Source organism: Vollenhovia emeryi, unplaced genomic scaffold (assembly GCF_000949405.1).
Source record: "Vollenhovia emeryi isolate VEMERY1.0 unplaced genomic scaffold, V.emery_V1.0 DF939284.1, whole genome shotgun sequence".
Classification (NCBI taxonomy): domain Eukaryota; kingdom Metazoa; phylum Arthropoda; class Insecta; order Hymenoptera; family Formicidae; genus Vollenhovia; species Vollenhovia emeryi.
The window spans coordinates 145,776-171,335 of NW_011967082.1; the positions used below are offsets into that span (position 1 = coordinate 145,776).

General features: G+C 46.8%; 2 protein-coding genes across 4 annotated transcripts; one reads left to right on the top strand and one right to left on the bottom strand.

Moving 5' to 3' along the window:
• Positions 1 to 792: 792 nt before the first annotated feature.
• On the top strand, positions 793 to 4,121 carry LOC105559228 (vesicle transport through interaction with t-SNAREs homolog 1A). Its single transcript, XM_012007357.1, has 4 exons — positions 793 to 962; positions 1,091 to 1,149; positions 2,573 to 2,920; positions 2,997 to 4,121. Exons 1-4 carry the CDS (start codon positions 869 to 871, stop codon positions 3,147 to 3,149), a joined length of 654 nt encoding a protein of 217 aa, XP_011862747.1. The 5' UTR covers positions 793 to 868; the 3' UTR covers positions 3,150 to 4,121.
• LOC105559227 (long-chain-fatty-acid--CoA ligase 1) lies at positions 3,734 to 24,970 on the bottom strand. Of its 3 annotated transcripts, XM_012007355.1 has the most exons (9): positions 24,587 to 24,970; positions 23,865 to 24,010; positions 14,615 to 14,738; positions 12,086 to 12,422; positions 10,629 to 11,097; positions 7,469 to 7,759; positions 5,222 to 5,443; positions 4,683 to 5,000; positions 3,734 to 4,508 (listed from the first exon to the last, which is right to left on the bottom strand). In XM_012007355.1, coding segments are annotated over exons 1-9 (2,046 nt in total). In that variant the 5' UTR covers positions 24,588 to 24,970; the 3' UTR covers positions 3,734 to 4,370. The 3 variants fall into 3 exon arrangements, with proteins under 3 accessions (XP_011862745.1, XP_011862744.1, XP_011862746.1); XM_012007354.1 differs by lacking the exon at positions 24,587 to 24,970 and having other exon boundaries at positions 23,865 to 24,469; XM_012007356.1 differs by lacking the exons at positions 23,865 to 24,010; positions 24,587 to 24,970 and adding an exon at positions 16,722 to 16,935.
• Positions 24,971 to 25,560: the final 590 nt, after the last annotated feature.

The following is a 25,560-nucleotide window of genomic DNA, read 5'->3' on the forward strand; positions in this document are numbered from 1 at the left end:
CTCCAAGATGGCGGACGAGTCAGCTCCCCTTTATCTAATAGCTCTACCTGTTCCTGTTGCCTGAGCTGCTTTCACGAGAAGATCAAAATGATCCGGATTAAAATGACCCTGTGCTATGATTGGTCAAATCTGGAATTTCATTGAATAAAATTTCAATGTGATGCTACGAAATTTCAGATTTGACCAATCATAGCATAGGGTCATTTTAATCCGGATCATTTTGATCTTCTCGCGAAAGCAGCCCTGTTGCCTGGCATTGTGTGATAGACTTCAGAGTCAGGCTAGAGTCATTTAATAAAATTTGTATATTTATAGGCACAGTTTTCAGATGTCTCGTGGGAAATAATTCGTGTAGATGATAAAAAAAAATTAAAACTGAACTGAAAGTTACTAGATTTGATGCATAATGGCGGACGTTTTCCAGACTCTCCCTTGAGGGTCTCTAGCTCTCACTAGCCAGCAAAGGTGCACGTATAGCGGCTTTATGCTACTTTTTGCGAGGAAGTGGAGGGGAATAAAATTAGCTGCCGCTTTTTGCAAATTACTGCATTAACCATTACGAGATAAACGCACTTGTGTAAAATTGCGCGATCTCCGACTTTATTTTTTACCGGTTTCCAGAGCAATCTGCTCGATCATTTTTTTGTCTGAAACGAGGCGCGTCGAATCAAAGTGGAAGAGCGAGTTAACGAATCGATCTCACGATGATCTCCGTGATAAGGTCAAGAGTGGGGAGGAGAGATCGTGTCTTTCCCTCCCGCGCGGTTGCGATTTGCGATACCGCCTTGTCACCGCCGCGGGCTCGCTCCGCAGTTGGGATCGCCATCTGGTTCGCGTCGGTGGTCGATGGCACGCTCGTGTGCCCAAGATGGCGTCGCTCGTTGACAACTACGAGCAGCAGTACGCCGTTCTGACAGCTGACATCACCGCGAAGATCGGCCGGATCAGGATTCAGAGTGGCGGTAAGGAACGTCGCCGGGGCCGGCGGCCGACGGGGTGTCGCGCGCCCCGCGCGACAGCCGGCGCGCGTCGCGCCGCGCCAGGTCGGCGTTTAAGGAGCGATAATCGATACAAGTGACGTAATTTGCAGGCGAGAAAAGAGCCTTCGTCCAGGATGTCGACCGGCAGATCGAGGAGGCGCAGGAGCTGGTAATTGAATTTTGCGGCGCCTACCCGTCCGCGATCGGATCGGAGGCCTCCCGACCCGCCGAACTGCCAGACGATCGGTCGCGCGACGGCGGGGTTAGAAAAAGTCATTTCGCACCTCGCGAACCGCGTACGGCTCCCTTCCCTCGGAGAATCGAGACGCAGCACGTCACGGCAACGTCCGGTGTCGCCCGATACTGACATTAACTGAATATTGATTGTGGGGAAACTGGTTTGCTCGTTGCGAATAATACGTTCATTATGAGCAGTTAAACCCGAGGTCATTAATGCTCGATTTGCATACTGTGGATTATTTAAACAGTTTTTTATTAGCTTGCAAAAGCTTTGATGCATAACAAACACTCTAGGCGGTTTGCGTTTATTCTCATGTGAATCGGATCAACTTGAAGTGTTTTTTTTTTTGTGAACGAAATGAGACTATTGTTTCTAAGCTCATTGATTTTTAACACTTTAACTTGACCTTAGTCAAATCTACATTCGCAATCGTTTTACATTGAGTGTAATGCCAGGAGAGATTTTTGTTCAATTTGAAAGCTGTTTACTGTACAGAAGCAATAAACACTCTAGTAAACTTTTAAGGAATAGAAATCTTTGTGGTATTGGATTCAGTCTAGTATGACGAGAGTGGCTAATAATTTTGGCCAAGGTTGTACATATAGGGCTTGTTTTCTGTTCCTGCACTGGTGAACTAGTGCAATAAATTGGAGTAAGACAAGTATATTTTTTCTCATTCTAGCTTACTGCACTAGTTCACCAGTGCAGGAACAGAAAACAAGCCCATAGACAAAGTTTTACTTTTCGCGCAACTTTAAATGAATCACAGTCGTGTTAACACTATCGTAACGGATTCATCCCTCTGTCGACTTGAGTTATTCAGTCCTCTTTATGTTTGGGACCATTTAGAGATACACTGATATTAGCGTCGATAGAGGAATGATTCTCAAGTCACATACTGCTCTGACCCCCTTAAGATACGCTTTATTCGATTTAAACGAGCTTTTCTGAGGAAGACCCGGAGGAGGGTCGAAACGTTTATTAGAGAGAAATTTTGTTTCTAATTTGTGAGAACCGATTTCCGTTCATTTTGTGGCTCACATCGGCACTCTTTCCTTTCTGGAAGCCTTCACAACACTTTGAAATATTTTAAGTATATCGTTGGAAGATTCAAATGTATTTAAACTTTACAGAAATGTTCAAAGTTAAGCACTAAAAGATTATGAAATCTCATCAAATTAATTTCCACTAAAGCAACGAAATGCATAGCATTTAGAACTTATAAATTTTAAGTAGCAAAAGATTGATAGAATCTGAAATAATCGTGTCAACGTATACTTTTAACTTCGTCCTCGTTCGAGATGTTCCGTTATAAAATATTTAAATGAGAGATCACCTGTAATTTGTAAAGTTGGAGCAAATGGAGCTGGAGGTTCGCGGGATGAACGGAACGGCACGCGATCGCCTGCGCGGTCGCGTGGAGAGTCACAGAGCGGAACTGAAGCGCTTGACGCAGGAGTTTCAAGCTGCAAAGAAACCGAGGGATGACGTTATGGAGATCACGGTGGAGGAGTCTTGGGACAATAACGTGACGGAAGACCAGAGGAAAAGACTGTTGGACGCTTCTGAGAGAATAGAACGGTCGGGGCGAACATTACAGAATGGCTATCGCATGGCGTTGGAGACGGAGGAGATTGGCTCCGAAGTGCTGAAGGAGCTCCACGACCAGCGAGAGACGATACAACGAAGCAGGGGGAGAGTAAGATCGTGTTAGATTTACGTGAATCACATTTGAAGAGGAGAGCACGAAGTCGCAATGTTATCCTTTGTTTCAGTTACGTGAAACAGACGCGGAATTGGGACGAGGGTCTCGGTTATTATCGGGAATGATCTTTCGGAGCCTTCAACAGAGAATGATTTTGGCAGGAGTAGCGTTAGTACTTATAATCGTCGCGTGCATTGTGATATACTATAGTTTTAAGAGTTAAAGAATAGACATCTTTCTTTTTCTTCGGCCAGATCCACCTTATGTGGTTTGGAAGTCATATTTATTATCAGAGACTTCAAAATGTTATTTCTATCAAATTGCGAGATAATTCTGTACTATATCGTCTAGCCAACTTTCGAACTTGTTTGTCACATTTTGCCTCGGGGGACACGATCTTTGCTACACATTTATTCTCTCGCCGACTCGATCAGCCGTTCGACCGACTGAGCTCTTGTACAGAGCCGAGACTCAGGCGAGTAAGCAAAATTGGCAGAATGTTATCAAACAAGAGCAAAAGGACCCCAAGTTCAATGTAAAGTCTTGTATAAAAAAATATTGACCCATCCTTGTAAGGTAAATTTTAAAACGGTTTTACGATCCTCTTCCATTCGCGCGTCAGAGTAAACTACAACTGAAACTGTATTGAAGTAGAGCGAATAATTATCAAATACATTATTTTTCAAGTACATCGGATGGGATCGTAAAACCGTTTGAATATTGTTATCCGAGCGGCATCCCGGAATCTTGATCAGCAGTTAACATTGCTCTGCGTTCAAGCTTCTAAAAATATTCCGAACCACAAAATATATTCAACAAGAAATGTATTTATTAATTAATATTCAAGGTTTTTGACGTTTGCGTGCGCCGATTATCGGGCACATGGAAATATTACCTCGTCAGGGTAATATCCAAGGAAATATTACCTGTTCAAGTTAACAACTACTTGTAATTGTTGTAATTTTGACCTGAGCCGTAATCGGGCGAGTTCACTGCGACGGACTCTACCAGTTTAAAAATGCATTCTATAATTCGTCTCTTATACGAGAATAACAACAGTCACTGTGTACATTATTGAAGTATGCGTGGGTAAGGATCGAATTGTAAATACATCCATCACCGAAAATATCAAAGGATACTTGTAATTGAGAGAAAGAGAGAAACTAGACGCGCCTAATAATAACTCCTTTTATTACTTGTTATGTTATCATTTACCTTTAATTAGCCTAAACGGTGCTTTTTTTCCGTCTGCATCCCTAATGTACCTGTGAAAATGATAATATAATAAAAGTATCGAGGATTAACGAATATTCGATGACAATAGTGACGTCGGTGAGAGAACGGCTGCGAGGAAAGGCGCTTTTGCTTCCATCTCTACCATCGAACCATCTTCTTTACGTTCAGTGCTGGTGCGGACGAGCGATAGCACAGTCGCTCAGTCTGGTCAGTCCAACTGTTGATAGAGATCTTCTATCTGTGGTTTGAAGTACGCTTTCAGTTGAGGCCGTTTCGATTTCAGCGTTGGTGTTAGGAGCCCATTTTGTACGGAGAACGGGTCTGGATGGAGATAGATATCTTTCGCCTGCAAGGCAAATAATCGATGAATCAAGTTATCGTTAGATTCTCAAGTCATCGGACAATAAGTCAGTTTTTTGCTCTTATCTCCTGGGTGGATGAGATTGAACGAACTTGACATCTGAGTTTTTTTCCGGGCAAAAGGAAAAAAAAGGATAGAAAAAGCGTATGAATCGCGTACCTGTTCAAAGGATTTCAGACCGGCTTCTTTTCCCCACGCTAACATATCGTCCAAGATCAGTTTTTTTACTTCCGGATTGGCGCACAGGACGCTCAGTGTACCGGGGATGCCATTCTCCACCGCCCAGCACTTGATCACGTCTACGTCTGGTATTACTATTGCTATGATACAAGATTTCAATGATTCTCCATGGACGAATACTTGTTGCACGTACTGGCTGCGTATGTAAATGTTTTCGATTTTCTCCGGCACGATGTATTCCCCTTGCGACAACTTGAAGATATGCTTCTTCCGATCGATTATCTTCAACGTTCCATTCTGAAAGCAATTCAGTCAATTGATATAAAGAAGGGATTTATATAACACGAGACCTAATAATCTAATTTAATCTGGTTTCATTTTAAATGAGCAAGAATTTCGGTTATCCGCTTTAGTATTTGCCGTAAATATAAAATATATATCATTTATAAAGATCTCAAGATACATTAGCAACATGTAGTTGCCATAGATGTAATCGCGAGGAAAATGTAATTGCTTACCGGCTGCCACATGCCGATGTCTCCTGTGTGATGCCACCCCTGCTCGTCGATGACCTCGGCAGTTTTTTCCGGATCCTTGTAATATCCCATGAAGACGTTAGTACCCTTGACGCACACCTCACCCTGGTTGTTCACCGCGTAGTACTCCATCTCCGGAACGTCGACGAGCTTGACGCAACAGCAAGCCACCGGTGGTCCCACATGCTCCGGCACGTGATCGCCCTGCATTCATACGAAGAAATTAGAACAAATTAACAGAAGAGATCGTTCCTATTTTCAACAAGGACTGTATCGATCAACTAAACACGTATCTATTAATGCCTTGCAATGTACGCGTTACGTGCGAAATGTTTAGATTAGAACTACGATAGGGATTAATGGAATACAACAATTTAATTGAATGCAACCGATGGGTCTTGTGATGGAGGCGGCACACCACGTGCCCTGGCACATGGCTCCAAAGCTTTGATTCGATGAGCTGACAGAAATATCTACGACTGCGGCGGCTTTTGCCGGTTATATATTTATGTCGATACTCGCGCCAAGAATAAAGAGAGAGAGCGAGCACGCGCATCACTTGATTATTAGTCAGCATTCAATAAAAACATCATTTTAATTCCGTCAGTCTGTCAGCGGTAAACATCTCCGCCGTTCAAGAGATAACTATTTTCTGGTTTTTACTTTCTGCGAACTTGGCCTGTCGAGAGCGAAATATTTCTATTATATCCAAGTGGCTGAAGGATAAGTCGAAGCAAAGTAATAAATTGTTTAATTTTAGAAAGAGTATCGATTTGCGGAGCACATCGAAAATTATACGTTGCGTAGGAGCTGCGAATACTTTGCTGCACGATTCCTTACAGACTGTTAAGAACCTGACACGCATTCGGTTCTCGCAAGCATAATGAAGGGCGAAGCGATATTAATTACTTGGAGATTTACGCTCGGGTGATTAGGGTGGCGTCTCTCAAACCGCGCGACGCGCTCGTAATGAAAGTAAAAAAGAAAACCGCGTCGTAATTTTATCTATCGGGTGAGGACAAGTCGTTTTTTTTCCCACGCCAACGATCAATCGGCGAGTAAATACAAGAGGTGCGCTTGGAAATCGTCGGAACGATTTTGTTCCGAGCTAATCGGACTGGCGCGTTCAACGGCGATGTAACGGCCGATTTGTGACCGGGAACTGCGAATTTGCGTTTGTTGACGAAAAACCCGATAACGGCGTAAATCGGTTAGCGGATAAACGTTCCGTGGGCGAGCACGCGTGAGGAATTTGCGGAATTTTAACGGGGATCCGCGTACTTTATGTTTGCGCTCCCGACGCTTCTGCATAGTGCTGATTTTGTCGCGGTGCCAAACGGCGCTCGATAAAGTACGGGGCTCTCGGCTTCTCACTCGGAGCGCGTCCCCGGGTCTGTAACTCGGTAGAATCAATAAGATCCTCCATGCTAAAGCGATAAACTTTCCACGTGGCGCTATCCGACCTGCGCGACGTTATTTATCGGCGATGGCCGGGTACTTTGCGACGTATAAACAAGAGCAAGCAACGTGTCTCCGTTAGCAGCCGCTATATTATATAAGAAAGAAATCTTGGGGAGTTTATTTCGGACGGAGTTCGTACGAGCCGCGGCGCGTTTAACGCTCGCGCTTAACGGGCTTCCATAAAAAATGTATTCACGAAGCACCTATTGACCGCGGTTTGTATAACCATTGGTATATCCTACACCCGATCGAAGAGTCTTTACAACGTTCGCGTTACCTACATTTACGTATCATCCTTAAACATTGCTGCGTATGATGTTAACGGTCTTATAGACGTACGTCAATCACCAAACGCTACTTGCTTCGGTTTCCCTCCGAGGGAGCGTAAAGGAGAAAATTCGCAATTGTATCTCCGTCGAGGGGGCTCCTTCTAGAGCCAGAGGAGAGGAGATAAGACACGTATAGGAGGAAACACCGAGACACAAACGGAATAAATCAGATAGACGGGAAAATGTAGGACTGAAATAGCTCGCAGAATTGCGATACGTAAGAACGGGGAGGAGAGCGCGGGGAAGACGAGGATGAAAGGATAGTGCGGTATATTTAGATGTCCAAAGTACACAAAGACTCGCGCTACGATATCGCGACCCCATACTGTCTAATTAATTGACTTGAGAGCTTCGTGGAAACGAGCGTGGGGGGGTATTTACGAGCCGGCCGTAAAGTCGCGGAGTCCCGGATGACCGACCCGGCCGGGCACACACGCACCTGGATGGTGAGCGTTATCGGCGCGGTGCACTCCGTCTGGCCGTAGCCCTCGACGACGACGCAGCCGAGGGCGCACCTGGTGAACGTGAGGACGCTTCCCGCCAGCGGCGCGGAGCCCACGAGCATCAGCCTCAGCCTGCCGCCCATCGACTCCTGGATCTTCTTGAACACGATCTTGTCCCACATGCTGTTCATCCTCACGATGCTCTTCTTGATCTCCGTCTCCTTCGCCCGCATGCCCATGTTGAAGATCATCCTCTTCAGAAACGAGCTCTGAAGTTCGGCCTGTACCTGTCAACGCCAAGCGGGTGAAAATTATCACCGGTGATCCGGTCGCGTATCTGCCTTAGCTCCCAGATGATAGAAATAGTGAAACGTAACAAGACATCAAGGACCTCCTTAATTATTAAAAAAATAATTAAGAATAAATATACAATTATAACTTTAAAGAAACTCATATTTTAACACAGCTTCTATCTTGGAAGCTACTATCGTACTGTCAGCTTCACTGAGATTCGAATGTTATCTGTGCTATGTCGGCTGTTTCTTGTGCCACGTAATACTTCTTTCCGCATAGATAATGCATCTTCGTAACATTTTTACGTGTTATATTTATAATAACTTGGCACTATGTACGTCATTTAAAAATTGCATATTGTTTTGAGTTCTTTTAACACAACTATTTCACGAGATCAACAGACATGTAATATCGACATTTCTTAAAAGTTATTTTAGCTATTCCAATTTGCAACTACTCGTACGGTTCACTTGCCCTGTCTGTTTTTATAAATATAACACGTCACACTTTGAGTTACGAGAACATAAACATAAATGTCAAGTATATAGTGTTAATTATTTAACATTTATAATTTGTCAAAAAGTAACACGCGCGATGAATGCTATTTCAGCGTAGAATTTAGAGTGGACTTTTTGGGACATGTGAAAAATGTTAACGTTAACATTTAATTTTTTACTGTGCAAAGAAAAGTCTGAAGGCGAAGCCGCTGAGGGCATTGTGGTGTACAGATTTGCGGCATTACTAGGGATTATTAGGCATTTTTTTAGCATTACTAGGCATTATTAGGCATTTTTTGGGCATTAGGCCTTACTGGGGAATTATAAAGATAAAATAAGATAAAGTAATGCCCACCGGGCATTAGTGGGCATTGGTGTACAAGATTTTAATCAGCGGTTTTCCCCCTCGGAAAGGTCTGTTCGGACCGAGTCGACGTCACGACGTGTCACCGGGCGACCGGCGAGCGACGATAAATGGATTTACGTCCCGGACTCCCGGATTCGAAGCCGGTTGGAGGGAGACGCAGAATCAAGCGGCGAATTATCCGCTTCTCCATTGTCTCCCGTCGAAGCGAGGCGACCGCGCTACATGACTTATCTATCAAATTTTGTGCAAACTCAGCGCCGAGCGAGCGGCGCTCCTCCGCCGCACCTGTTACGCGCGTCATCGAGCACGTGCGCGCCGAGAACGCGTGACCGCTCCGGTTGGCCTGGCCAAACGAATCTCGGATGCTTTTTAAAGCTTAGGATTTAACGAGGGAGCGCGTCTGGTCGTCTCGCGCGACGAGAGATGCGCGGAAAATGCGATTCGTCTCTCGCGTCCGCTCGTGATCGAGCGCGTGTCCCAGTCAGATAAACCTCGGGATTACGTCGTCAGGAGTCACCTATTTCTCCGCTTTCGCGCCCGCACTTACGGCGTGGATTTCAAACATTTGAGTTCCCGAGGGCAGACGCAGGGGAATACAAAATCCCTCCGTTTTTCACAAGAGCGTATTGCAAATTGAAAGCGAGACCGAATTATGTTTTCCGCGTCGTGTCTCTCCAAGGCTACTTTTCGTAGGAGAATCAGAGCCCCCGTCGCTGAACACGAGACGCAGATATCCGTTTATTACTTCGAGGTTTCAGTGAAGAAAGCACGTCGTTTACTTCGATCTATATCGCGTCGGGACTGTAAACAATTGACGCTGCGGTGCGTTCATCGCGCGCGGATGTTGTGAAAGGGGCGTTTAAGATTCGATGTCGAAGCCATCGTCGCGTCGTAAAAATATTGAACGGCGTCCAAGTGCAATTTCCGCTTAATGATGAGTCATGCGAGATAATTCCAATTACGAAAGCGGAAGTGTACGGCTGTAACGTCCAAAGAGACACCGAGGCAAGAATATGCCCTCGCTCGTGAAAAGCGCCGCGCCGCCCGGCTGTTTTCTGTAGGAATTTATAACGCTATTGACATTTCGCCGGCCGTGCAGCGCGAGAGAGAACGATTGTAACCGTTTTAGGTCGGGGAGGAAAAAAGGGTGTTGACGTAGTAAACACCCCTTACGCCGACAACTCCCAGGTTTTAAAAATAGGCGGCGTACGCAGTCATCGGTCGCGAGAGCGTGTATTATCTAATCATGAAAAATCAATACGACGGATCTAAAACCGTCGCTAAAGTCGTGTAACTCACGGCATTTACCGCCCTACCGCGCGAGATTAATTTGTAATATCGCCGCGCGAACAACAGCTTCCGAACGGGACCGTATTGCCGGCGGCTCCGAGCGACGGCGATTCATTAAACCGCGTTCTTCAGGTGAGACCGCCGGCTATGTGACACATTTATCACCGCGATCCAGCGGCCGACCCAAGTGCGAACTAAAAATAAAATGTTGCAGATCAGCGCAAACCCGCGCGCGGACAACAGCAATAACCCACTCGAAATAAACCGCGGTGATAAACAGAACGCAATCACACGGTTTTCTGACGTGCGAGACGATTGCGAGATTTAATCGTCAGACGGGGGATACTCTACGGCGTACTCTCCCCCGTGAACGGTCGCGAAGCATCGCTCACGTCTCCCTTATCTTCCAAAGAGACCTTTCTCTTGCAACTAGATGTCTTGTTTTTTTTTTTGCGAGAGCAATGTGCGTTTAAAAGACATTACCACGCGCAAATTGATAATTAGTTTCAAAGATAGAAAGTTATGTTGATACGCGACTCCTCGCGGAGTCCCTTCCCGGGGATCTGAGAACCGCCGACGAGAATGGATCTCCGGGAGGGCGAACAAAAGTCACGTGTAAATTAATGAATCGGATTCAAAGGTGGAGAGTTAGCTCGATCGACGACTCCCCGGAAACTCTCCTCGGGGAATCCCCGGGCCGCGGCTCACCTTGTCGTATATACGATTCAGCAGCCTAGGCACGGCCGGCATGACGGTAGGCCGGAGGGCTTTCATGTCCTCGGGTAGCTTCTTGATGTCACCGCTGTAGAAGCCGACCGAGCCGCCCATCATGTACATGGAGTTCTCGCAGCAGCGCTCCAGCATGTGCGCCAGCGGGAGGAAGCTGATCATCGTGTCCTTGGCCGTGATCCCGTGGTCGCCCAGCTGCATCATCACCGCGCAGTTGGACGCCATGACGTTCTGGTGCGTCAGCATCACGCCCTTCGGGTTGCCGGTGGTGCCGGAGGTGTAGCATATCGTGCAGAGATCGGACGGCTTCGGCGGCAGCTCCGGATGGTTCCTCTGCGCGCCGAGCCGCTCGATGTCGTCGAACTTGTACAGCTCGACGCCGCGGTTCTTCGCCCGCTGATTCGTCGCCGGCCGCGTCTCCTTCACCACCACCAGCCTCCGTAAACATCTGTCGAGATCGAGAATCGTTTGAGATCGTCAGGGGAGGGGAGGGAGGGAGGGGATCATCGTCGCCGCGGCTTTCTCAGCCAGGAACGCGAAGCGCTTTGTATCGCCCGAGCTCTTGGCAGCGTTACAGATTAACGCTTTCAACATCGCGCGCTTTTAAAGCTGTTTTCTGGGGGGCTGAGAATGTTCTCTTTGAGGAAATCAATTTTGACGCGCGAATCACATCTGGCTTCCGCACGCGCGTCAAAATTTGTTGAAAAGAACGACGGATTCCAGGTTTGTCACCAGGCCGTTTAAAGTGTCATTATTGATCTGGTAACGATGGAGATACTTTGCACACACGATGTGTCTTTTCAAAGACCTGCGAAATGTTTTACTTGCAATCCGAGCATCATTACACATTAAACGAATGTTCGGCGGTTTTCTTTGCAAACTGAACATTATTACACGAAAATTGGCCGATAATGATTCCTTGTTAACCGCCCAGAGAGACAAGTTACCCCGTTAATTTAAGAATACGTTTACACATCAATTATTCGACATCACGAAATCGATATCCCGGCATATTAAATTACAGACTAAATTACGAGTCCCATCCATCGGCATGCTAAATTAAACGGCATTTAATTCTTAAACGCGTGACTCCGTCAATAATCGATAACGTCGATGTAGGCGGACTCCCCGAGTGATATAGTCATGCAAAGTAAATTTTCCAGGGCGGTACCCATTACGGTCGGATGTTTGCGCGCTGCTCAAGTTCCCAAACAGCCGATAACAAAGCCAAACAATTAACAGCGGAACGTGGAAAATGGTTCGTTTGAGAGATAAAGGAAATACAGAAGTCACGCTCGTTCTTTCGTGTAGGGGTGCCTCTAAATGAACGACTACTAGATATCGGCGTGTCACACGAAAAAGCGGTGAATTTGCCACGGTGGCTGACAGACGTTCTCTCCGTGCGTGTTCCTAGGGTGATTAACGTCACCACGTACCTCGGCGCCTTGTCGAGGAGCAAATTGCACTTTTGGTCGTCTTCGCACACCACCAGATTAATGTCAGCTTGATTTATGATGTACGCGCAGGCGTCCGGGCCCAAGGTGTCGTACAATGGCACCACCACGAGCGAGTACGAGTAGCATGCCTGCTCGGTGAGAATCCACTCGGGACAATTCTGACTGTACAGGCCTACTAAGGTTTGTTGACCAGGGGCCAGCCCCAGGGACACTAGGCCGGAACCGAAATTCTTCGCCCTGAGCAGCGTCTCGTTGTAATGAAGCCATTGGTATGGTTTGTTGGGCCCGTCTCTCCACCCGAGGCAGGGACCATTATCTGCGGATCACGGAGAACGCTCAGTGTTAATCGGGAGCAATCACTTGAGTGCGTGGCTCGTAAATGCATTGTCACTATATGTTAATATAGCGGCCAAATATCTGCGTGCTTGTTGGAATGGAGCAAAAATACAGATAAATTTTTCATTTGTCAAGTTGTCGCGCAAAACTACAGCGAGTAATTTGACAGTAGAAATCTTGAGACGTAGAGGTGTAAGGGTCTATTTGAATGGCTAATAATAGCAATCGATAGGCTTTCGATTAGACAAGATGTCTTTTATGCCTGGCAAAAATTTTTGTGAAATTTTTCCATTCCGTTTTCAGCTTTCGTTTACAGCATATATTTGTAAAAATTACTATCGAATATAAAAATTCTCGCTCGACAATTAAAAACACTTCTTTACGGGAATATCATAAGCTGAGATAGCTGTAATTTGGCGTGCTTATATTCATTTCTGCCAATGCAGATTAACTTCAATCCCGGGTCAGTTTACTTTTCACCTTTTTCCAATTCTAAGAATTGGAAAGGGACGGGAGGTAAGCTGAGCCGAGATCAAAGCCAATCTACATTGGCAGAAATGGACATGATGCAGATTAACGTTAATCTCGGTTTAACTTGCTTCCCAGTTCTAAGAATTTAGAAAAAAAAAACGGATTAAAAACCGTAGATTAAAGTTGATCCTACGTTAGCGAGTCAATTGCGACGTAAGTTGGCGCGTCTTTAACATTGGGGCTACCATTCATAGAAGCCTTTAAACTTGAAAACGAATAACTCCGCTCCGCTCGCACGTGTTACTTCCGCCGGAACGTTCAGAGGTCTAACTTGACCTAGAACAGCCGTCCACAAGATTCCCTCGCACCGGTCTCCAGCAGGAGGCTATCGATCTTCGGAGACGCGTCTGCCGTCGCCGTTACAGGTCGTGCGTGGAGGCGCAGCGACAGGTGTCGGTCGCGCGGGCGGCCGAGTTACGCAGCGCGGCGAAAATAAGAGATATACACGCGACCGAAATAAACTGTCAACCTTCGCCGGAAAGGTCGTCGAATCGACGAGGCGGCCCGAGGAGGCGAATCGCCGCCGTCGCCGCTAATAATCTACGCCGATAATTCGCCGCGTCGTTAAGCGAACCGCCGCCGTGGTTCGCCGCTCGTTAGGAAGCTGGTCCGCTCGATTCGCTCGCTTTACAGCGACCGTGCCGCGTTGCTTGCCAAACGAGCCGCTAAATCGACACGCGCGCAATTGCGTGTCGCGGGTGCACGGACCACGGCGTGCGCGTACGTCAAGGTCGCTTCCGCCGGGCATCTTACGCGAGACACTTCCTCGGGCCGGTATATTAATACGTTAATTTGTTTTTCCGATTGACATCGCATCACGTTAAAACCCTTTCATGACCGGCTGGAACATGCAAGTCCCATTTGCCCGGTTTTCAACAACGTTCAACTTCGATCTTGGTTCAATTCATCCTTTGGCTGACGGCGGAGAACGATCCGTGAACGCTTAGGTTCGGTTTGGTCGTAGACGTAAGGCAAAGCGGAGAAAAACAAAGCCGCGAAAGGCTATTGTACGACTTGAGTTTTAACTCTGGTTTTCACCGACGTCGTTTAACGCTGATCTGGAAACTAGTTCAATTCATCCTTTGTGTCTTTCCAACTGTCCCAAAGACTGATGGCAGAGTTTAGTTTTCCTCTGCCTTGCCTTACGTCCACGACTAAGACTTGAGCGCTTACGGATTGCTCTCTGTCATCAGTCTTTGGGACAGTCAGAAAGAGACAAAGGCTGAACTAAACTAATTTCAAGATCAGGGGTTCGATCATGAAACTTTTCCTCCAGCGTGAACTCATGAAAAGTGAAAAATTTTACTGGCCAATATTAAATTGGTCAATGAAATTTTGCACTTTTCATGGGTTCACGCTGGAAGAAAAGATTCGTGATCGAGCCGCAGAGTTAAACGACGTTGGCGAAAACCAGGGTTATCGAATTCAAAAAGACTCGATGCTCCAGCGTGCACTTACCGGGAAAGAAAAATGACGTCAAAGTAAAAAGTCGAAGGAGCAAGACGAAAGTAGCGCGAGAGAATTAACACGTCGGCTAATTGAGACGCGCGGTGCGTCGATCGAGTTCTAGTAATGAGTTTGCGAAACGGTTCCACCCTCGGGGATCAAAGAGGAGCTTTCCCTCGAAGATTAAGGACTTACTGGATTCCTTGGCGCCGCGGCGAAAGCCCTCGTACAGGGTGCGCGTGTCCTCGTAGAGGAAGGTGACGAACTTGCCCTCCTTGCCCTCCTTGTAGAACTTGGACACCCGGATGTGCTCGTTGCCCTGCAACCAAGAAGGGGTGAAAAAAATCCCGTGCGCGAAAACACATGTCGGCACACGCCGCCGCGTTACGTAATCCCCGGTGTGCGGCAAGCGCGGCCCTAAATTTAGCACGGGCGCGCACACGCACACGCACGTGCCGTGCCGTGCGTATCGACGCCCTCGCGCCCGCGGAGCAGCTGATTACGCGGCGGCCCGCGAGAGCGGGACGGAAAGGGTTGAACGGGCAGGTGAAGGGACGGCCGTCGCGTATCGCCGCGTGCACATTCCCGCGTTTCCTATATATCGATCCCCGCCAGCGTGCGACGCGGACGCGGCCTCCACTCGGGCTTCATCGACGTGCTTGTGCAACGACGACGTCGTCGCCGTCGCCGAAACCACCCACATTCCCGACGCACATACCGCCGGCCGAAACAAGGCGTCATTGAAATAGCGCGCGTATCCTCGCAATTTGCCGCCTCCTCGCGTCGAAATATCCGTCTCTTCGGAGCGACGGAGGGCGGGTCGCGTCCCCGAGTCGAACATTTCGGCTCGGAGGAGAGCCACGTGTCGTCGGCAAGATATTTGCGGATATTTGCGAATCTTTCGTCAGGTCAATATTTTTCACAAATCGGCTATTTGAAGAATTACGTGTAAGAGCGAACGATCAACGAATGACATCGAGGGGGAAACCGCTGACCAAAATCTTGTACACCAATGCCCACTAGGCATTACTTATTTTATCTTTATAATGCCCCAACTAATGCCCAAAAAATGCCTAGTAATGCCCAGTAATGTACACCACAATGCCCTCAGCGGTTTCCCCCTCGAGTGACATCCTCCTATTTGGATTTAACGAACGCACTTTGCCTGTTAGCCAAACGCGGGATTTAAATTGTTTAAATGTTTTTGGCGATAAAAATTTGGCTCCCGATTCACGCGCGGGTTGGGGCACGGCGGGTCGTGTTTGTAGTCTATGGTAAAATATTTAACGTCGAAAAAAATGAGCGACATAAATTATATATAGTGTATATGAACGTGACGAGTTGCGCCTGTGTGTTGCGACCTACTATCATAATTGCATCATGCACTTTCATTGTCACGAGGCGCTTTAACGGCCTGAATTTTTACGTCAACGTCCAGTAACCACGAGATAATTGGGAGACGACTTAATGCTGTTGGCGTTACTGTAAATGAAGGGTAAGCCGCGGTCATTTGTTACTCAAATAGCAGTTAGTATTAAGCACGGCATAAAGTATTACGTTTTATACATTTAATGGTGTAATCTATGATACCTCAAGGTACGCTGAAATATTCAAATTGAGACAAAGCACCCTAATTTGCATCCCCTCGCGGTAATCTAATTTTTAATATCGCATACACGGCACGTGTGCAACTCCCTCACAATCCGTCGCGTTTAATTGCGTTTAATTAATTATTACATTTAACGTAAATGGCAGACACGCAACTTCCTCCGAGTGTGAGAATCACTTTTTACCGAGGGTTAAACCGCTGAGCGAAACCATGTACGCCAATAACTAATGCCCAAACTAATGCCCCGAAAAATGCCTAGTAACGCCCGGTAATGCCGGAAATCTGTACACCGCAATGCCCTCCGCGGTTTATCCCCCGCTCTTTTACGAGTATCGGTTTAGAGTCGAGGGTGTAGCGTCGGAGAAGCGGGATAACAACGATCGTCCATCTCGCTCGAGAGCCCACAGCGTTCCTAATATCATTTCTACGATTCCTGTCACGCAACGCGTTTCGGTGACCCACTTTATAGTCTCACGAAGGGGAACCAGTCGCCGAATATCGAGGTGACAATTTCCGCGAGCTCGGCGGAGAACGGACCGGACGAAGTCTCGCGGATGATCGATCTTGCGGAGCCGCGAAAAGCACGGGGGGCGGGGAAAGAGAAGCGTTCGATCGCCAGGGGGGTTCGCGCCAGATAAGGGGATGATCGCGAGAAAGCTCCCCTTCCCGAGGGGCGAGAGGGGGCCACTCCACCTTGAACGGGTCGGACTGATCGCCGAGATCTATCGGCGGGTGGATCGGCTCGTGGAGGAAGCAGCTCGACGACATCCTGCACGCTTGTTAACGCGCACTCTTAACGGGCGCGCACACGCCGCCGAGTCTCGCGAGCACCTCTCGGAGATCCGCTCTCCTTTGCGCGGGGTAGAATTGGACCAGCCGGACCAACGCGCCCGCGGCCACTGAATTCAAGTCGGAGCTTGCGGCCGAGCTTTCGGCCCGAGCTCTTGGCACGCGGCGCGCGAGTATCACGCGGATGTTGCGGCTGCTGCTGCTGCTCGTCGCGCGGCGTAATACTGTCAATATCGTCGATCATCCTCTCAGCACGCTCCTCCGGATAATTTGGATAAACACTCTTGACGCGGGGGCGATAATTAAACCGGAAATTACCGAGGACGTGGGTGTACGCGGATAATTGCTGGGAATTTCGGGCACGTTTACGTTCCAGTCTGGATGGTATGCATACGCCAGCTGGAATAGATAATTTGCTTCATTTCTGGAGAGGTTGCTCGATCGAACACTTTCTCTGACGCTTTAGTTCTGATGGAAACCATAATAGATATAATCAGGGTTGGGAAAGTCACTCTATGAAAGTATCTAGTTAAAGTTTTTTTTCGCTAAAAATGTAACTATTTACAGTTACTCAAGAAGCAACGAAGCGTTACTTCGCCGTTACTTTCTTGCAATGAAAATTAAAATATCAAATCCGCATTTGAATTGTAAAGCGTCGATAACGGCGTTGTTGTCTACAAATTTCGTACGGCTTTAACGAAGCGTATACGCGTTTCCTTCCGCGGACGGATTAGGAATATCATTTCGAAAAGCGGGACCAATTAATCCGGAGTATTCTCTATCCTGAACGTTCTCATTCAAAGGACTCGCAGGCAGACATTAAAGCGGAAACGCGTTGAATCGCGGTGTAGACTGTCCGGCGAGGGGGAAACCGCTGAGGGCATTGTGGTGTACATATTTGCGGCATTACTGGGCATTTTTTGGGCATTGGGCCTTGGGGAATTAGGACCTGGGGTATTATAAAGATAAAATAAGATAAAGTAATGCCCACTGGGCATTAGTGGGCATTGGTGAACAAAATTTTGGTCAGCGGTTTCCCCCTCGCTGTCCGGTTTGTATATTGACAGCATTAGCGTGGGATCGGCGGCCAACCGGCCTTCGCAAGGCCCATCCTCCGCGCGGAGATCCTCGGCTTAAATATAGTGCGCCGGCCGAGCGTCGTCGTCCTCGGGCTCTCTCGTTTCCGAAAAGGCTTGGACGGTCGCCAGCGCGAGCATGGCCGGTCGACGCCACGCATCGGGCACTCGGTCGTGCGCCTTCGCTTTCAACGCGCCGGTTTTCTTCGCCGCGAGCAGGCTATCCTTTGGCCAGTCCGGGATCGCATGTATTACGCCATCACGGCGCGATTTACGAGGCAACGCGAGACGTGGGCCGAACCGAACCCCGAAAACCCGAGATTCTCATCAACCGTTTTTTACGGGTCACTGACTGCCGTCGACGTGACGTGAGACGAAAATCTGCCTGGAGGAGCCTGGAGCTGGTAACGCGGAATATCGCGTTGCTTTGAAAAGTTTGGACTGTCTTAAATTCCAGGTATTTCGCAGCAACCTGGTCGTTGCAACACGATAATAAGATCAGGCAGTAAGTCAAACGCAAACAATAGGGCGCATGCATCACATAAATTGCGGATCGATTTCAACGAGGGATGATTAGTGAAATTATTTTATACGTTCTCGCGAGAAATTTCTTTTTAACGATATAATTATTATCAGTAGCTATCTATTCTCGAAATCAACAAACGATATTTCTTCTTCGAATTCTTTGGTCATATCGTGCCTTTGATTGCTTTAACCAACTTTAAATTGAGTTTTCTCATTGACGTTTTGCCCGTCTGTCGGCGAATCTGTAAAAATATCCCGCTACAGCCCAGAATTTCGAGGGTCCATGGAAAACGAAGTCAAAGTCTGATTATTTGAAAGCCGATCAAGTCGTTTTAGGAAAGAAACTAATTTTCACATTCCAGGAGATAGTAGAGCCGTTATTAAACTGTGAAATCAGCAAATCACGATTGTACACGTAATTAAACTTTACGACTTTTACAATAAAAGGGGATTGTTCAAAAGGTTCATAAATATTAACACGTTGATCGGGAAAAAGGAGTCATATTGAGTTTACCGGAATCAATATCCCCCGGCGAGCGCCTGGAGGGAAGCTTATGTAAACTGATAGTCGAGAGATGAGGGGGTCGTCGCGAGCCGATTGGTAACGTTAATCTGAAAAGCTCATTACATCTGTAGTCAGGCTTCGAAAATAACTTGGGCAAAGGCATTTTTCATATTTTGTAATAAGAGATCCCGCCATGGTGCCGGGGAGAGAGGCGCTCGTGTGGCACACGTGCGCGTGTATCTATTCCCCGTCCGAATGAATGGATCGTAGACGCAACGCGTTATGGGCCGGATTCAATGAGCTACGCGGAAAGGAAAACACGGGAAACGTTTGACAGCTATCGCTTTACACGGCAAATTGTACGGCTTCGGGATATACGCGCGTATGTATTCTTACGCATCTCGTCCCGCGCGCGTGACTCTACCAGTCGAACGGATTGCCCGAGTCGAAAGGTCGAGCAAAGTGTGGAAATTTTTTTTTTCTAATGGACACCCGGAAACTTGGGTTTCGAAATAGAAAAACTGGGTCAACAATGGATATCCACCGGTTAAAAATAACGTCGCGGCTACGATATTTCGTTCGCAGTTTTAAATATGAATTTCGGGTAGTTCGTTCAACGCAATTGTTGCGCAAAATATTTCAAGATGACACAATTAACGCGCGCGATTTTTGGAACTGGAAAATATGTCGCGTAACAAGTGAAAAAGAAAAAGAAAAACGACAGTTCCTAATCGGGAGTAAATGATACGTGTAAAGCGTCGTCTACAATAACCGGCGTAAGCGTGGCGTAAGAAGTAAGAGTAGGAGTAACGTTTTTGGCGTAAGCTGTTTACGCCGACTCAATCTACAATACGGTGAAGTAGGTGTTGTAGGCATGCGTGAAAAGGCGTAAGAGTAAGAGTAGGCGTAAGAAATAAAAATAATTCATTTCGCTTACGCTCTTACTCCAGCTCTATTAAACCGGAAGTAGCTCTCTTACGCCTACCCTTACTTCTTATTCCACGCTTACGCCGGTTATTGTAGACGACGCTTAAGATATTTGAGATAGGTCGCGTAAACAGAAATCGACGCAACAGATAAGAAATTGATGGATGATACTGCAGATAAGTGAAGCCGATCTCTCTCAGTACCGATCGTTTCTTTCAATACGTACTGAAACATCACGTGCTTCAAAGCCTAATCTACAATATGTCTTTGCGTCTAGAAACATCTATTTTCTTTTTCTTCTTTATCATGTATTAAGCTTAAAGCCTGTTTTATCCAGTTCGTTCTGGTATTCTGAGCATTTGGTTTTACTTTATCTTCGATAGGCAGCTAACATCGCCGAAGAATTCTATTTTGTAATCAGTAAATATGTTTAACTTTGCGCAAGAGGATAAATTGTATGTTACACATTGCACAATCGTACATTGTCGACAAATTTTGTAAGCGTTTCGATTTGTTGATATAATATAGAATGTTTCTAGATACAGAGAGCACGTCGTAGATTAGGCTCCAATTTCAAGATTTTAATTACGTTGTGTTTACGACGTGTTTTATCTAATCTCTCCGTGTTTATATCGCGTGAAACGCGTGAGGGAAGCAGTGTCAACCGCTGTAAATATTTAATCGATAGGAAATATTCGAAGGATATCGAGTTAAGTGCCCCCGACTAGTTTAGAGCGGCGGCGTATAGCACAAATATCAATGCCAGACGCTCGCTTTCTTACAATACTCGAAACAATATCTTTTTGCGCTGATAATGACAGCAACCTTTGCACCATCATGTACACTGCACAATTTAAACAAATGATTAACGGCGACGATAATAGAACGACTGATGTACGACGAAACAGATAATAAGAAAAAGTGTTTCCTTAGTCATTGCCGTACGCTTACGAAACACACAGGGGGTTTTATCCATATAGTTATTATCAGGGTTGAGAAAGTTACTTTATAAAAGTATCTACACTGACAAAAAAATTGTTTAAACTAAGTAGATTTACTTAAAGTAATTTTTTTATACTGACGTAAAGATTTATTCCATTTAAAGAAAAATATCAAATTTCAAGTAAATCTATGTATTATGTTAAGTAAATTAATTTAAATCATTACATTTTTACATTCAAATAAAGATTGCATGAGATATAGAATACTATTTATTAAATGAAATAATTGTTTTTGTTAAATAAGAAATCCAATTTTCTTCGCTGTGAAAATTGCATTGTTAGTAAACGTTATATATGTAGAATAAAAATAAAATTTTTTTAATGAAAAATGATCTATTCTTTGATATTTAATAAATACTTAAATTAAAGCAATGCATGATTTAATTTGTTTATTATTTTTTAAATTGAAGTTAATAAGCTATTAGGAGCCACCTAACGAATAATTTTCTTGAGTAAAGTAATATTTTTTTTATTAAGATATTTTTTTATCAGTGTAGTTACAGTTTTTTCGCTAAAAATGTAACCAGTTACAGTTACAAGTTACCAATGCTGAAAAGTAACGCGTTACTCAAAAAGTAACGAATGGTTACTTTGCAGTTACTCTCTTGCAATAAAAATTGAAATATCAAATCTGCATTTGTATTGTATTGTAATTGTATTGTAATAAAGCGTCGATAAAGGCATTTATGCGCAAAGGCACGGTGGAGAATAAAAAATTATATACAGTAGCTATTAATGTAACTATTGAATTAGTTGCTAGCCATCGAAAAAAAATATAGCCGAGGTAAGTTACAAATGGAGACGAAGTAACGAAGTTAAATACTCCCCCCCCCCCAAAAGTAATTGTAATCTCGTTACAAGTAACGCGGTACTTCCTAATCCTGATTATGTTATCATCGGCCATAATACGGTAGAATGTTTCTCTAACAATAAGATATAATACAGTCGAAAGAGATAAGTTAATTGGTTAACCGGTATTTCCTGATAATCGCATAACTATGTTTCAAGGAAAAGAACGTCCGTTCGTTGATATTTTACAAATGTGAGGAACGAGAATTATAATAATTTAACGACGTCCCTCGTCTCTCATTTTGTTTCATAAATTTTTTTAGCTTCTAATTTGCATATCCGAGAAACCAGAACGAAAAAACGGTCAATGTGCTAAAAAGTCGGATGACAGGTCGGTTACATGTGCAAACGCAAAAATATAATATCGAATGCGTTACACAACATATGTAAATGACGGATACCGTTAAGCCTATTCTACAATGTGCTCTCTGCGATTAGAAACATTCGACTTTGTATCAGCAAATCAACGCCTGGAAAACTTGTCGATAATACGCAATATTACAATGTATAATGTACAATTTTATCAGCTTGCACAATTTTTTTTAATGCTTCTATTGACCACAAAATAGATTTCTAGACGCAAAGAGCACATTGTAGACGGCCTTAAACAAATTTGTCCCTGTCGTCGAATTAACTGCGTTGTTGTTCGATTAAATGACACTAGCAATGAAATGTCGTATCTCGTAATTTTCCATCAGCGAGCGGTCAATACGCGCGCGGTGATATAAAACCGAAGAGTCAAACTCATCAAGTTGTTTTCCCAACTTCCTCGCCGTCGCGCATATCGCACGTACGGCGGGCTCAATTTTCCCACGTTCTTGCGAGTGTAATCTAGTCCACCTCCGCAAATGCATCAAAGTCCACCTCAGATGATCCACAATTCCCGTTAGAACTTTATTATGATATAAAGCTAGCGCCACACTATGCGCGATTCGTGTATTCGCGAATAGTGTGGAGGAAAAATTGGTCGATTCGCAGTGATTCGCTAGCCGAGTGATTTCTTTTTTTTTTACTAAAACTTAAAATCGACTAATTGTAGACTTACCATGCAAGTCCTGTAATAACGGGTAAAGACTAAAAGTTGTCCAAGTTAACACGAACGACAAATAATACATTACCAAGGTTGGGACAGTTACTTAGGGCCAGTTTCACAAACGTTGGTTAACTGCTGGCCTCAGGTTAATTGATTCTCTGTCTCTTCTTAAATAATAAGATAGAAAAAGAGATACGGAGTCAACTGAGCTCTGACGGTTAACTGACGTTTGTGAAACTGGCCCGTAATAAAACTATGTAGCTCCAGAATTTCTTCGAATCACGAATCGCGCAACAAGAATTGCGCGTAGTGCGGCGCTAGCTTAATGGAGTTCTAACGCGAATAATGAACCGTAACGCGCTTCTATGCGCATTGTAAGTTCTTTTCATAACATGTTATGCATCGCACGCTTGTACAATGTATGTAAAGGCCGGAATTTGCATATGCGAAAAATACGCACGAGGAGAGAAAAAGGTGGACGCGTGTAAGGAAACGACACGTCCGCATAAAAATTGATAATAGAACTCGAAATCTGATGTGAATTACACAGATCGCCCGAGGCAGATTGGACGGCGAACCGATGCGTATCTATCTTCCGCACGAAGTTGTTATTCCCCCCCGCTATCTCGATTCCTAACGACATTCCTAAATACATAACATACAAATCGATGCCTGACCTCCGAAGGCCATCGCTCGGGAATTGAAATATTCTCGTTCCTTTGGTAAAAATCTCGCCCTCGCCCACCGAGAGCGAAACTCCATCGCTCTCGGGGTGGCAAAAAGAAACCCCCGCCGGTGCTTCCGCGGAAGTACACGTTCAATATGATTTCAAATCGCGAAACTGGATCCCTTTTCAGCCCCGTCGTATCGAGCGTCACGCGCCAGGGGGAGAAAAAAAAAGTAACAACGCGACCGTCGTAGGCGGAAAACGCGGGGGAAGAAAATCGGGAGAAAGTGCAGCAGGGCTATCCAGAGGGAGGAATCTGCCATCGGCCGGGGCATCGACGTTCCAGTCGCGATTCCCGGGGGGGGATCCCGGTCGCTCGCGCAGGAGGGAGAGAGGGAGGGAGGGATTCGCAGCTGCGGGCGGACACGTGGACGCGCGGTGCTTTCTGTTCCTGGATTCCTTACCGGTAGCAGCAACGCCTGAGCGTCGAGCGGAAAGAGCGGTTTCTCGGCCGTCGGTCTGGAAGCCCAGTAAGCCACCCCGGTGACGAAGAGTGCGCCAGCCGCGCCACCCAGATACGGCAGGTAGTCTTCGAAGTGAGACTGTAACACTTCGTTTAACATCGTTTGAGCCGTTCGGGAGAGGCTGCCAAGAGAACTTACGTAATCGGCCAGTGCGACCGATACCACCTGCATAACGGCGAGTCTACTCAGGTACCCGGCGGTACGCTACTGCCGCGCGTCGCCAGACGACTTTGATCCGAGCGCGCGACGAGATCGTCCGCCACGAGTTACGACGACGTCGACCCGCGCGCGGTCCCGCAGCCAATCGACTCGACTGTATTCGCACCAAAGTTCGAACCCCATCCTCGTCCCGATGATCCGCGGACCCCGCTATCGGAGGGGCCCCGTTATCGCGCGGGCCAAAACTGCAGCGCCCGAGCTCCGCGCGGAATCGCGATAGAGCACGTACCCGACGTAGAGTCGCTCGCGTCCGTATCTCACGCGAATGACGACGAAAACGTAATAATCGCGATGCGGCGGTGCGCGAGAAGGCGCGCGATGGTGGGAGCGACGAGAGAGATAAGAGGCGATCGAGCGCGCGAGATACCGGCGCGCGCGGCCGCGTGGCTCCGCCGCGCGCTTCGCCCGAGCAAGGTCGATAAAAGCGAATAGCGTGTACTCACTGGCGTGGGGAGAGAAGCAGATGCAGGCCCCGCTGCGGTTTCCCGCGCGACGGACACGGCGACGTCGGGACGCGCGACGTCGGATCCCGAGGTACCGAGAGCGAGGGACGGCGCACCAGGGTGGTCGGCTTGGATGGCCGGAAGTGAGGCTTAGGTCAGGGCCACGGCATGACACTGCCCGTTTCTTCGCCGTCGACCGCAGACTTCGCTCGTCTCGCACGCTCGCACGCTCGCTCGCTCGCTCGCTCGCTCGCTCGCTCGCTCACACGCACGCACGACGGACGCGATGCGGACTGCCCCTCACTGCCGTAAACGCGGCGCCATGACGTCACCCCGCGCACCGCGGCGGCGAGGACGGCGCGAATCGATGCCGGGCGGGCGCTGCGACGGCCACCCTTTCGTCGTCACCGCCACCACCGCCGCCGCCGCTGCCGCCGCCGCCGCCACCGCCACCGCCACGCCAGCCACCCCGGCGATAAGCGATAATCCACCACCGCGAGCTGCGCATGCGCCGTCGTCGCCCGCGCGAAACGCCGCCGCGCCGCGCCGGCCGCCGCAAGTTCGCGCGAGACCCCGCTGTATTACCCAGGGTTGGGAAGTGACTCGTTACTTAATTGTAACGGAGCTGTAGCTACTTTTACGTAGTAACTTTAGCTGGACTCCGTTACTTTCTCTCCATCTGTAACTGTAACTTAAGTCGGTTACGGAAATAGTTACTTTATACAGTTTTTAAACCTCCGCACAGATTACGCATTAGGCCCTGCGCTTGCGCACAAACGCCTTTGTCGATGCTCCACAATTAAAGATTGGGGATATTTAAATTTTCATTGCGAGAAAGCAACTACGAAGTAAACTGTAACTGCAACGCGTTACCTTTCAGAATCGGTAACTTGTAACTGTGACTGATTACATTTTTAGCGAAAAAAAAAACTGTAATTGTAAGTAGATACTTTCGGGCCACTATTTCCAACGTC